The sequence below is a fragment of the Dunckerocampus dactyliophorus genome, chromosome 5 (assembly GCF_027744805.1).
Source record: "Dunckerocampus dactyliophorus isolate RoL2022-P2 chromosome 5, RoL_Ddac_1.1, whole genome shotgun sequence".
Taxonomy (NCBI): Eukaryota; Metazoa; Chordata; class Actinopteri; order Syngnathiformes; family Syngnathidae; genus Dunckerocampus; species Dunckerocampus dactyliophorus.
In genome coordinates, this window is record NC_072823.1 from 31,424,393 (window position 1) to 31,436,848 (window position 12,456).

Consider the following 12,456-nt stretch of genomic DNA (forward strand, 5'->3'; position numbering starts at 1 on the left):
GTACAGCACTACTAGGCTTGGTATTATCATGGTTCATGGTTTTAATTCATCCTGAACATGCAAATGAGTCAAACAGTAGCACATCACATAGTACAATTCACATTTTTGCATGTCCAAAAAGGAGTAGGAAGAAGCAAAGCTTATTTAATCCTACCCCTCGTCAGTTTCACATCAGTTGCAATACATTTATTCACCTCTTGTTCTTCTAAGTGTACTTTGTAGGTCTACATGACAATGTAGTGCAATCATAGCCAAGGTTTTTACTTACTAAAAGGAAGCTAGAGGCTAGAGGTGTCCTTACCGCCTCCATCACTGTTTGGTACGGTAACTGTACAACACGTGATAGGAAGGCACTCCAGCGGGTGATCAAGACCTCACAGAACATTGTTGGGGCAGCCCTCCCCTCACTGCAAGACATTTATAAATCTAGAGTCCTACGCAGAACACACAACCTCATCAAGGACAGCACACATCCACAACACTCATTATTCACACTCCTACCGTCAGGCAGACGCTACAGGAGTTTGAAGTCCAGGACCACAAGGCTGGCAAACAGCTTTTACCCACAGGCCATCAGGCTCCTCAACGAAGCACTCGCACACGCCGCACGCAACACACGCACACACTCATAGTACTTTATTTATTTATTTATTTATTTATTTGTATTATTTACTTGTATTAATGTCTCTTCTGTTGTTGTTGCTTAATTTATTGGTATATATGTTTATGTGTTTATGTTTCTTATGTTCTTATTCTTTCATTTGTTTTCTTTCTTTTCTTGGGAGAATGAACAGAATAAGATTTTCATTGCATGGTATAACTGCTGTTTTACCATGCACATGACAATAAAACTCTCTTGATCTTGATCTTGATCTAATAATAACTGATAGAATATATCCACCACCCACAGAACAAAGCTGTGCTAGTAATGTCTTACGCTTGTTTTTTATATTTTACTTTTTATACGGCAGAGTGTCATTACAGCTTTAGTTCATCAGGAAGTGACGGGAAGTGACGGTGGGCGTCCCGAGCAGGAGAGCTAGGCTCAGTGCTAGCTGTGAGTTTGGAGAGAGTTGGGAAGTGTGTTTATGTTGGCGTGGATGTAAAGTCCTGCAGTGTTCTCCGCTGTTAATAAAGCCATTAAAGTGCATCGGCGACGTGAGTCTCTCCTTCCCCACAACAAGCGGCATTACAGTATTGACCAGTGCACACCAGGAAATAAACGGTGTCATTTCTTACAGGCATTGGCTGGACAGCTATGTAGTGGGGCTTGTTTAACCTTTGCCTTGTGGGCAAGCAGGAAGGAGAGACGATGCTGAGAGATGTGTGTGTGTTCTGAGCTGCTGTCTGGTGGCCGCGTTCAATAAATAAAGTTGGCAGAAGCAACAGGAGAAGTTTCCTTCTTTGCTTCGGAGCTGAATAACACTGACAAGTTAACAGACTAGTAGCGAACGGAAAAGAAGACGGCTTTGTTTGTGTTGAATACAGAAGATGAGGACTTTGATGGATTTGTGGATGAGGATTGATGAAAAATAACGTGAGTACATTCTAAAATACTTCAATTAAGTGCAACCGAACTCAGTTTTGCTCCCGCTGCCGCATGCACGCTAGCGTATGTTTTTTTTTTATTGTAGCGTCGCTGGGAGCACGTCCTGTTCCCAGCCTACTTTGTGGTAATGTTTTGGTGCAAATGCTCTTAAAGTTACATGTTTGACCAGGAAATAGCAAGCTCCAAAGAAGACGGCTTTTTTATGTGGAACAACTGACAGTTTGTGTGGATCTTGTGAATGATTGTGACTGAGCTAGGACTCAGTAATTAAAGTCTACACACGACGACTTCATTGATTGAAAAACGGAACTTTTTCGTGCATGAAGCTTCTACTTGAGTTGGTAATTTGGCCGCTATATGTGGTCAGATATTGACCAAGGGAGACAAAATGGGTGGCCGCTGGCCGCGTTAGACAGGTGACTGCTATACACAGGGTCTATAACATGTAAATTTGCTGGGGTGGGGGGGAGAGATTTTTCAGTGGCTGCTATAGGCAGGTGGCCGTTCTATACAGGTGGCCGCTAAGACAGGTTTGACTGTATTTAAAAAAATCCTGCCAGCAGCAGCGGCGACAGTCCGCCTCCCATGCAGCTCACCACCACAGCTTCAAAAAATCCTAGGGGAAACCCTGACAATACCTGATTCTGAATACATGAACTTGAATGCATCACAACACGTGAGCCCGAACGTGTGTCACAGCTTACGAACCCAAATGGGCCACAATACATGGACCTGAATTCATGAACTTGAATGCAACACAACACATAAACCCAAACACAACGCGTGAAACTGAATGCGTCACATAACGGAACGCGTCGCCGTATATGAACCTGGACGCATCACAGTATACAAACCTGAATACATGAACTTGAACGCATCACAATACATGATCCTGAAGACATGAACTTGAATGCATCACAACGCATGAACCATGATGCGCCACACTACACAAAGCCGAACGCATCACACTACATGAACCTGAATGCACCACAATACACGGTTCTGAATGCATCACAATACATGAACCCGAACGTGTGGTAATACGTGAACCCAAACACGACATGAACCTGAAGGCACCTGGTATGGCCCAGCAAGGTGCACTGTGGTCGGACACACTCCACGAGCGCCGCGGTGTGCCACCCCAGATGTCAGTAGAACCAGGATATAGAGAGGGTGGAGCCATTTGGCACGGCCCAGCAAGGTGCACTGTGGTCGGACACATTATTCCGTCATGTTATCATGCCAGAACACGGGCAGCAAGTATCTCTTTTTCAGACATTTACTCAACATTACTGAGGATATACCCACATCTACTGGTCACATTTGGTTACAGTTTACCGCACGGACCTCTGGACACCGCTCCACACATTCTCCAAGCTGAGGCCGCTGATCGGAAGCACATGAGACGTCGCGAGACCAGAACATGACCACATATTAGCTGCATCACTGTATGGGGTTCAAAGCATATGAGAAAAAAGTAGCGGGAATTACGGTAATAAATAAAAATAATGATATATTATGAAATTGCTCCTCTTTTTGTAAAGTGGTGGAATTGTTGTTTGTGACATGTATTTCTTCACACGCAATTCGTACTGTCTCACATTTGCAGCATTTTTTTAAATGCTGGCTTTTCGACTGTATTAAAGAGCATCATTTCTTTTGCAATGACATTCACAATTTTGCAAACGTTCCCGTTTGTATTTACTTTGTCCACCAAACATCCCAGTGAGTGTTGACTGTTGAGATCTTAATGCCTAGAGTTGGGTCGATGTCTTTGAGGTGGGCAAGTTTGTTCTCATTTATGAATTGATGATTAATACATGATGCATTAATTGATTAATTTATTTATTATCGCTAGACCGTATTTTTTCTGAACTAGAAATCTATTTGATATATAGAGTAACGTTTGCAGCATGCGAGGAAGGAAAGGGAAAGGACGACAGACGAAAAGACAGACGTGTCGAGAGGAGCATCTGTTGTGAGGAGACAATCTGTGCTGTCGACTTCATTAGCAGCAACAGAAAAGAATCTTCTGCCTCTTTGGACAACAAAACCATCTTATGGTGCACTTTTTCCGTGACTCCATCACTTTGTTGTTGCGTTTAAATGGTGTGACTGTCCAAAGATAACAAGTCACATTTTTGTCAGCCTCACTTGTTGACCGCGTCACTTCTTTTTCCACTTGAAATGCTGAAATGTGACATAAAACAGTACACTACTTTTATGATGACCACAGCTTGACCCTGTAACAGACAAATTGGAATTTTCTTCAACTTTAGAGGTTGTACTGTCATAATAATGTTGAATAAATCTAGTAAGCTCATGAATGACGGGAGTCTGCTCGAACACATATTTGTGTGCGTGGACTACAAGTCATTAAAACCTACAGTCCTGGTCTCCTGTTGGGAAACAAAATCATCTATGACCATGGCATGGACATGTACTGTACACATAGTCATGATAAAGAACATAAATTCACTCCAATGTGAATGAATGATGATCAATACAATTTACATTTGACACAAAATGGGCTCGTACTGGGTCCTGAAAAAAACTCGCTTGCCTCTCTGATTCATGCATTTGTTCATTAAAGAAACAAATGATTTGCAGATCAATTAGGGTGCAGGAAAGGCATCGAGGGGCGCTGACTCCGAAGTCACAACAGTCATCATAATGATGTCTGTTCAATGAAACGCACCAGATAATCTAACTAGTCCTAAGAATAATACACTTGGAACCGAAACAGGCTCGAATGCAACGCAGAGCAGTTGAATGGTGCCTTCAAGTACCTTTTTCTCCCTTCCGCAGGACGAGCAGGACTTTCCCGCGCCACTGTGGACGTTTCTACCGCCAAAGCCAACAATTTGTGAAGCCCTCCTTGGTGGCGACGTCACTTTCCTCGGGTCTCCTCATCTGCCGGTGGGTGTCCGGTTCTCCTCCCCCGTGGATGGAGCGACTGTTCTCGTCACTGCACCGCAGCAGCCCCGCTCATCGTGACACCCAACCACCACGCCCCCACGTCACAGCAGCTTCGACGCTCATCTGTCCCGCCAAGCTCGTTAAGTTCCACGGAAGGTGTCATCGTGGGAAGGGAAGGGGGCGGGGTGGTCTGCAAGTCCAGGCTGGTGAGTGACAAGACAAGTGACGTGGGCGAACAGGTGAATTGAAATCCAGCTTCTTCGGGGAATGATCAACACACGTGGTACTCGGGCGCCCCCCAGCGGGACAACACTGCAATGCAAGGCCAATTTAAAAAATAAACGTTTTTTTTGTCCCGCAGTTGAAATCGGCAGCGTTCAACAAGAATTTATTATTATTTTTACTTCAACAACATTTTATCTTAAGTTTTGATTAAGCACTGACATTAGGTACAAGATCAAACACCTAAAATTAGCCTTTAAAAAAAATCACTGTTTTTGTGTGTGATAACTAATACATTGCTTCCCCCTGCTGGTGAGTAGTGGATTGTGCATAAATTGCAATCAGGACGTAAATCATCTTTTGAGTTCCTGACAGCAGGAACGACACTTAGAGGTGTGCCCTGGGCGGGGTCACGCTGCAGTAGAGGTGCTCCCATAGGAAGTCCAGCGTCTTCTTCCAGGCGTCCTCCTGAGCGTGACTATGACCCGCCATCTGTCCGCCCCACAGTGCCTTGACTGGGAACACAAGAAGACACATTGACAGGCTGTTAAGTGCATGTCAAACAACAGATGGCGCTATGATATAAACACTGTACGACTACTTTAGCCAACGAGAAGCCCAAAGGCTCACTGTTAATGGCCTCGTATTATATTATTTGTCATCCATTATAAGTGTCTGAGGTGCTTTGCAGTACTGTGAACACACACTTTTGTGTGCGTGTAGCTTTAGTATAGCTACATGATGCTAAAGTGCTAACATTACATCTTAACATCATGCTAGGTTAGCATATTTTCTGAAGAAAAAACTAAATGACCAAACTTACATCTCCCACGTCTGTAGCTGACTGAGAGATAGTTGGCATAGCGCAATTTTAAGATATGTAGCGAAGCCTTTTTTTATTTTACAAAGTATTTTATAAATATAACCTTGGCAAGGGGCGGGTTTTTTGTGTAGTGTGTGTGTGTGTGTGTGTGTGTGTGTAGGTTTGACTGTGACGAACAAGTGAATGCACTCTTCTGTCCTGCCATGATGGAGCGGAAGAAGCTGGCTCTGGTGTGTGGCGAGTATGGAGGCTCAATGAGGTGACCGGCGTGCGGGTAGGACACCACCGTCAGGAGGTGGCTGTTCCCCGCCCGCTCCATCATCTCCTTCATCTAGAAGAAAGACCAGAAGGATCATCTATCTATCTATCTATACACGCATACGGATGTACCGTATGTATATGTACTGTTTATACATACGATACATCCATCTGTCCATTCATTTAACCATCCATCCAGCCATCCATCCACCCTCCTACTGTAAATTCTGGTGTATAAGCCACACGTGTCCACGTCAGAGCACCAATTCAGTTCTTTATTTGACAGGAACTGTGAAAAAAAAAACCCACGGTGGGCTTGTCAACCCACTGGAAATTGCAGGAGGTCATTTCTCAATATAACAGTCTGACTCAGTGTCATCTTACAAAGAACGCTTTGCTCATCACACAGTAACTTAACACTCAAAAGGTATACCTTATACATGTACAAACATGTACCGATATGAGTTTGTACCAAAATAGTTTTGTCATAATGCATTGTGTCTGAGCAAAGCGTTCCATTGAAGAACAAGCAGCATAGAAAAATGGATGGATGGCGCTGCAATGCTGCCTCTGTCCACCAGAGGGAGGCTGACGCTGCTCAGACGCATTGCATTATGAGAAAACGTAAGTTTTTGCATGTTTGTATATCTGTCAGGTATACCTTTGGAGTGTAAAGTTACTGTGTGATGAGTTTAGTATTCTTTTTAAGGCGACATCGTGAGTCAGACTGTTATGTTGTTATACTGTTCCATAAAATGACCTCCTGCGATTTTTAGCAGATTATATGCCAGAATTTACGGTATTCATCGATTCATCCATGCATTCATGCACGCGTGCGAGTCGGAGGTTCATAGAGGTTGAGAAGTTTACATCCAGAGCAGACTCGTAGGCGGGTATATTCTGGTCGTCCCGGCCTACAATCAGCAGCAGAGGACACTGCAGTCGTCCCACCTGTCAGGACACAAGTGTGGTTTTTCTTTGGCTTTTTTCAGGAGAACATGGACAAAAGTATTGGGACAGCTCCAGGAGACTTTGCAGCGTTAGAATTTGTGTCCATGCGTGCCTTGATGGCGCACGGAGAACAGGAAACAGGAAAGGCCCATCCCCGAAGTGTGTCCCGAAAAGTTGCGAGCAGACAATTGTCCAAAATGTCTCATTCGGATGATGAATGAAGACTCAGAGACAGCTGGAGTCAATTCCATGCTGAGTATGCTAAAAGACACTCACGTCCACTTTGAGGGCGGGGTCAGTCGGAAGCGGCAGCAGCACGTCGCGAGAGATCACCTCGTTGTCTTCGTTGCGGCGACACTTTCCAGAAGCTCTGATTGGACAAAAGCAAACATGACAGTGCCTCCTGCAGGACGCACGATGATGCCATCGTCTAATTGTCGTGATTGGCCGTGCACGTCGTACGTGCAGGTCATTTTTATGGATGACCTATATCACTTTCTGAAACACGTATACAAATAATGACACTGATTTATTGTGTGTGTGTGTGTGTGTGTGTGTGTGTGTGTAACAAGACTAGCTTACTGGTTCCGGTAGTCAAATGTTGTCGGCGATGGAATCACATGAGTCGCGCTGACGCACACCAAACACCGAGGCTGCCAAAATAAAAGCACAAACGGTCACATATTTACGCGGCGTTTGTTAGCACCTCAGCGCACGTCCCACCTTCATGCTTGAGGGGTCAGCGGCCATCTTCAGGCAGAAGCTGCTGCCCAGGCAGAGGCCCACCAATGCTGTCCTGCTGCTGACCACCTGAGGGTGTCTCTGCAGGACTCTCAGCGCCTTCTGCTAGACGACACAGGAACAACTTGTTAGCGTCGCGGCGTGACGGGACAGAATATTTCCTTCTCGCACCTCGAAATATGAGTCGTCCACCATCTTGCCCGTCTCCTGGCTGATCCTGGGGCTCAGGTAGTCGAGGGCCAGCGAGGCGAAACCGTGGGAGGAGAGCAGCGCAGATCGAAACTCCACTAAACTCCCTCCGCCCCCCCACAAGTCCAAGACTCCAGGGAACGGTCCAGGTCCTTTGGGGGTCACAATCCAAACAGGAAGCTGATCCTCTGATGCGGTTGTTTGAAGAGGTTGTGTTTCAGGAACCTTGTGGTGGTCCTACCTGAGGGAAGGAAGAGGGTGGCCGACAGTCCGTCCTTTGTGACGGGGATCCTGCGGACGCCGGGCGCCATGTACCAGCGCTCCACCACCTGAGAGGCCAGGGCCACCTGGTCCAGGAAGCCCTCAGTTCGATAACCCCGATGCACTGAGATGGTGAACTCCATGGGGGTCTGCACGTTCATCTTCCTCAACCTGATGATGAGGATGAAGCAAGCATGTTGACCAGGATGCTCATCACTGATGCAACCTATGCAGCTGGTCTACCTGAGTCCAGGTTTGCTGCCTGGAACTGGTCTGAGGCTCCACAGGAGACCCATCTGTTCCACCCCGGAGTACGTCCCCCCCATGCTGGCATCCTGCAACACTGCAAAGACAAAGAACGTGTTCCAGAACGTGTCTAGTGTGCTTCTTTCGGAGGGCGTACCGTTAACAGAGCCGCTGGCATCAGACACGTAGTGAGCGAACGCCTCCCAGCCGTGTCCATCCTCGCAGCGGTGGAAGGCGTGGACGGTGAGCTGGATACCAGGGGGCGCACTCTGGACCACAATGACAAACTTCTCGTCCACCAGTCCCCTGGATGGATGGACCGACAACTTGACTGCACGACGCTTCACCTCCATGCTGAAATACGGTAACAAAAATGAAAAAACAGCTTTGATCAACAGGGGGCAGCATCTTCTACTACTATACACTTCACTACTGTAAAATTTGACACCAATTTTCATCAATTAGCCATTTTCATAGCTATGTAAACACTTAGCACTGTCATGCTAGGTACTAGCATGCTAACGTTGGGATGTTAGCATTGTTAGCATGCTAACATTAGTGGACCAGCATTTTTAGCCATTTTCATAAGTAGACACTTACATAAACACTTTGCATTATTAAGATAGGTGTTAGCATGATAACATTATCATGCTGACAGTGTGAACTTTCGCATAGTAGCATTTTACCCATTTTCATTAATATTACCACTAGAAGCCACTTAGCATTGCTGACATGCAAACATTAGCATAGGAACATTTTTGCCTTTTTTGTGAGTATTAACATAGGCAGACACATGTTAGCATACTATCTTTCTGTTTTTATAAGTACATACTTATGGAAACACTTAATACTGTCATGTTAAGAGTTAAGTGTTACCATGCTAACATTAACATGTTAATATGCCAAGTATGCCAACATTAGCATAGTAGCATTTTTTTTTTGCCATTTTCATTACTGTTAACTGACAGACACCTACGCTATCATGCTAGGTTCAGTGTGCTAATGTGAGCATTGCTAAAATTACCATAGTAGCATTTTCTGCCATTTCCACAATAATTAACAGACGCAGACACTTTACCATGCTGGGTGTTGCATGGTAACGTTAGCATTATTAGCATGCTAATGTTAGCATAGTAGCATTTTAGCCATTTTCTTAAGTAGAGACATATAAACAATTAGCGCTATCATGCTAGGTACCTTTCATACATCCATATAAAAATTCAGCACCATTCAGCGCCATTTCAGCACGGCTTCACGTCTTCGACACTCGCGCCTTTCCTGCTCATTTCTGTTTTTTTTCCCTTCATCTCTTCATTCAGCTTACGCATTCACACGCAATGTCATCAAGTTTGTATGTCTGTTACAACAAGCAGCATACAACAAGCAGGTTGTGCTCACACAGGTGCTCACAATTCATTTTATAATACTGTTTTTAAATAAGTTTATAAATTTATTTAGTGTATTACAATTTTTCATTATTTATTTTCATTCGTCATTCATATTTCATTATTATGTAGTTTATTATTAGTATCAACTTCACTCTTTGCTCTTTTTTTCCCTCATTATTGCTGTTGTTTTTTTAATGTTCCAAATATTTCTAATTTTCATAAATTTTCTTCTCGTAATATTAGGACTTTATTGCCATAATATTGTGACTTTGTTCCCATTATATAACTTTTTCCAAAAATTCCACCTTTATTTTGTTTTGTTTCTCATAATATAAAAAATAATTTGATATGTCAACTCTATGCCACTAAAATGACATTATTTTTTCTCATATAATTATGAGTGTTTATGCTCATAAAATTACAACTTTTCCTCTTTTTTCTCGTAATATTTTGACTTCATTCTTGTGAAATTACAGCTGTTTTTTTTTTTTGGGGGGGGGGAGGGTTACATTTCTGCTGTTGTTGTTTGGTTTTTTTGCCCCAACTATTTCAACATTTTTCTTGGAAATGTTCTTCTTGCAATTGTGCCTTTATCCCCACTATAACACCTTTTTAACCCGCCCTCATTTTCCAAAAATTACAACTTATTGTTTTGTTTGTTTCTCATAATATTATGACTTTTAAAAAAATATTTTTTCTTTAATATTTAAAATGTATGCTATTAAAATAACATTATTTTCCTCATAGTATTACAAATTATCCTGGTGCAATTATGACTTTCTCTCATTAGATTATAACTTTTTTCTCTTAATATTTGGAGTTTTCTTGCAAAATTACTGCTGATTTTCCCATTTTTGCTGTTGTTATTTTTAGTTGCCTTGCTAAATGATGCTTTCAGAATGTGCCTTGAGCCAATAAATAAACAGCCGAGTGCCACAAATGGCCCCCGGTCCGCACTTTGGACACCCCTGAACTCACTCTAGCTTGTTATCAAACAAATAGTACCTTTAATTTATGACTTTAAAACAATATGTAGTTTCATCACTAATATCATATTTAATATTATATTTTCATGTATTTGATGTTGTCACAAATATGGGAAATTTAAAAAGCCCCATCTTCGGCGAGTGTGGCTGTCAATGTTTTATCTTCTGTCATTGTTTCATCACATCAAGTCACTCATTCAAAAAATCTATCAAAAACCCGCTCAGCTTGTTCTTGTTTTGTCCTCACGTGACCGTAGAGAAAGCTTGTATACCTACTATCAACACTGTTCTATCAGCGGCGAACAATGTAATAAATGAACAACGTAATAAATGGATGCGAGAGAAAATGATTCATTATTTCCACATCTAATGATAGGCAGAAAATATGAGAAGCAGCTGTATACGAACACAATGACACGATGAACACATCTAAAGCTGAACGACGAGCAGTGTAAAGTTCGTAAGAGCGGTTGAGCGGATGTTCTGCAGAAGTACAACTCACTGGTGTCCAGGTCCGACGTCCATCCTGGCTGAGTGCGTCCAACAAATGCAGCTGGGTAGTGATGATGGCGAGTGTTGACCGAGTCGTTCAAAACTTTACTAAACCGGGCCTCGCGGGTATTGGTTTCTGTTGACTCGTTCACTTATCCTGTTGCCGCTAGTTAAATGAACAAGGAACGCAGGTAACATGGCATTAATTGTGAAATTGTAACTCTAACTGCACCTGAACAAATGTGCTAACCGCGTGGAAAAAGCAACAGATATGCTCCTTGCCTCGAATCAACTCTCCTTTTTACTTCCTGTTCCTGTCTGAACTGATCGCTTGCTAACGCCGCGCCGAGCACTCAAACCCGGCAACCGGGGAACCAACGCTAAAACTCGCTAACACCGGCATGAGGGTGCCGACAAGTGAATCGTGAACCTGAATGGGCAAGTCTTGCTGAGCTCACGAGTTTAGTGAGTCGGGTAGGTGGACTCCTTGCGCATTGAGTCATACGTGGGGCGTCACCGCCATATTGGATGTGGCAACGGGTGAAGACCGCTAATGCATGTTCTGCATGGGATTGTCCCAGCCAGTTTACAGTCCAAACAAGACCTCACGGGATCACCTTTCACATGTAAGGCTGAAAAAATACTTTGGATTGTATTTGGCCACTATAGCATAATTTTACCAACAGAATATGTTAACTTTGTAGCATGGGATTCCCACAGTGACACCAGCGTCCAAAAAAGGCACTTTTGGTCCATTTTCTTGCATTTGTTTCAGGGGAAAATTCCCCACTTTCAAATGTATCTCTGCAACAGACCAACCATCTCAATGAGGTGTTTGCATGTATACTAATCCCTCTTTGTATTGTATTGTATTGTACTTTATTTATCCCACAGCAGGGAAATTCACTTGTTACAGCAGCAAGCAGGATACGCAAGTAAAGAATACATAGTGACTACAACATGGTTCAGGTGGTGCAGGTGTTGTAGAGCCTGACAGCGGTCGGTATGAAGGACCTGCGGAACCTCTCCTTCTTACACCGTGGGTGTAACAGTCTGCTGCTGAAGGAGCTGCTAAGGGAACCCACAGTGTCATGTAGCGGGTGAGAGGTGTTGTCCATGATGGATGTCAGCTTAGCCAACATCCTTCTCTCCCCGACTTCCTCCACGGAGTTCAGAGGACCGTCCAGGCCAGAGCTCGCTCTCCTGATCAGTCTATTGATCCTGCTCCTTTATCGCCATTAATCCAGTCCCAGACTGTTAAATTTCCACGACATATTAGTCGATATTAATAAATGAAATATTTTCGTAGTTAGAGCAATCAAAACCTCTCTGGGATTTTCAAAATGCGGGTTTTAACATTATTAGAGCTCCGTAGACATGAAATAACACCCCCGCAGCCAATTTTATGCTCCTGTTTTTTGTTTACATCAC

At 43.6% G+C, this 12,456-nt stretch overlaps 2 protein-coding genes across 3 annotated transcripts in view; both read right to left on the minus strand.

Moving 5' to 3' along the window:
• Positions 1 to 4,701, minus strand: part of LOC129181034 (metabotropic glutamate receptor 8-like) — a 90,828-nt gene extending 86,127 nt beyond the window's left edge. The window contains exon 1 of the mRNA XM_054775652.1: positions 4,339 to 4,701. The gene's annotated coding sequence lies outside the window, so the exon portion shown is untranslated. The remainder of the gene's footprint in view (positions 1 to 4,338) is intronic.
• Positions 4,702 to 4,911: 210 nt separating this feature from the next.
• On the minus strand, positions 4,912 to 11,409 carry LOC129181036 (peroxisomal succinyl-coenzyme A thioesterase-like). 2 transcript variants are annotated; one of them, XM_054775656.1, is made up of 11 exons: positions 11,036 to 11,409; positions 8,317 to 8,513; positions 8,157 to 8,256; positions 7,894 to 8,084; positions 7,635 to 7,804; positions 7,446 to 7,565; positions 7,305 to 7,375; positions 6,999 to 7,092; positions 6,642 to 6,722; positions 5,691 to 5,844; positions 4,912 to 5,205 (listed from the first exon to the last, which is right to left on the minus strand). In XM_054775656.1, exons 1-11 carry the CDS (start codon positions 11,056 to 11,058, stop codon positions 5,078 to 5,080), a joined length of 1,329 nt encoding a protein of 442 aa, XP_054631631.1. In that variant the 5' UTR covers positions 11,059 to 11,409; the 3' UTR covers positions 4,912 to 5,077. The 2 variants fall into 2 exon arrangements, with proteins under 2 accessions (XP_054631631.1, XP_054631632.1); XM_054775657.1 differs by lacking the exon at positions 6,642 to 6,722.
• Between the last annotated feature and the right edge of the window lie 1,047 nt (positions 11,410 to 12,456).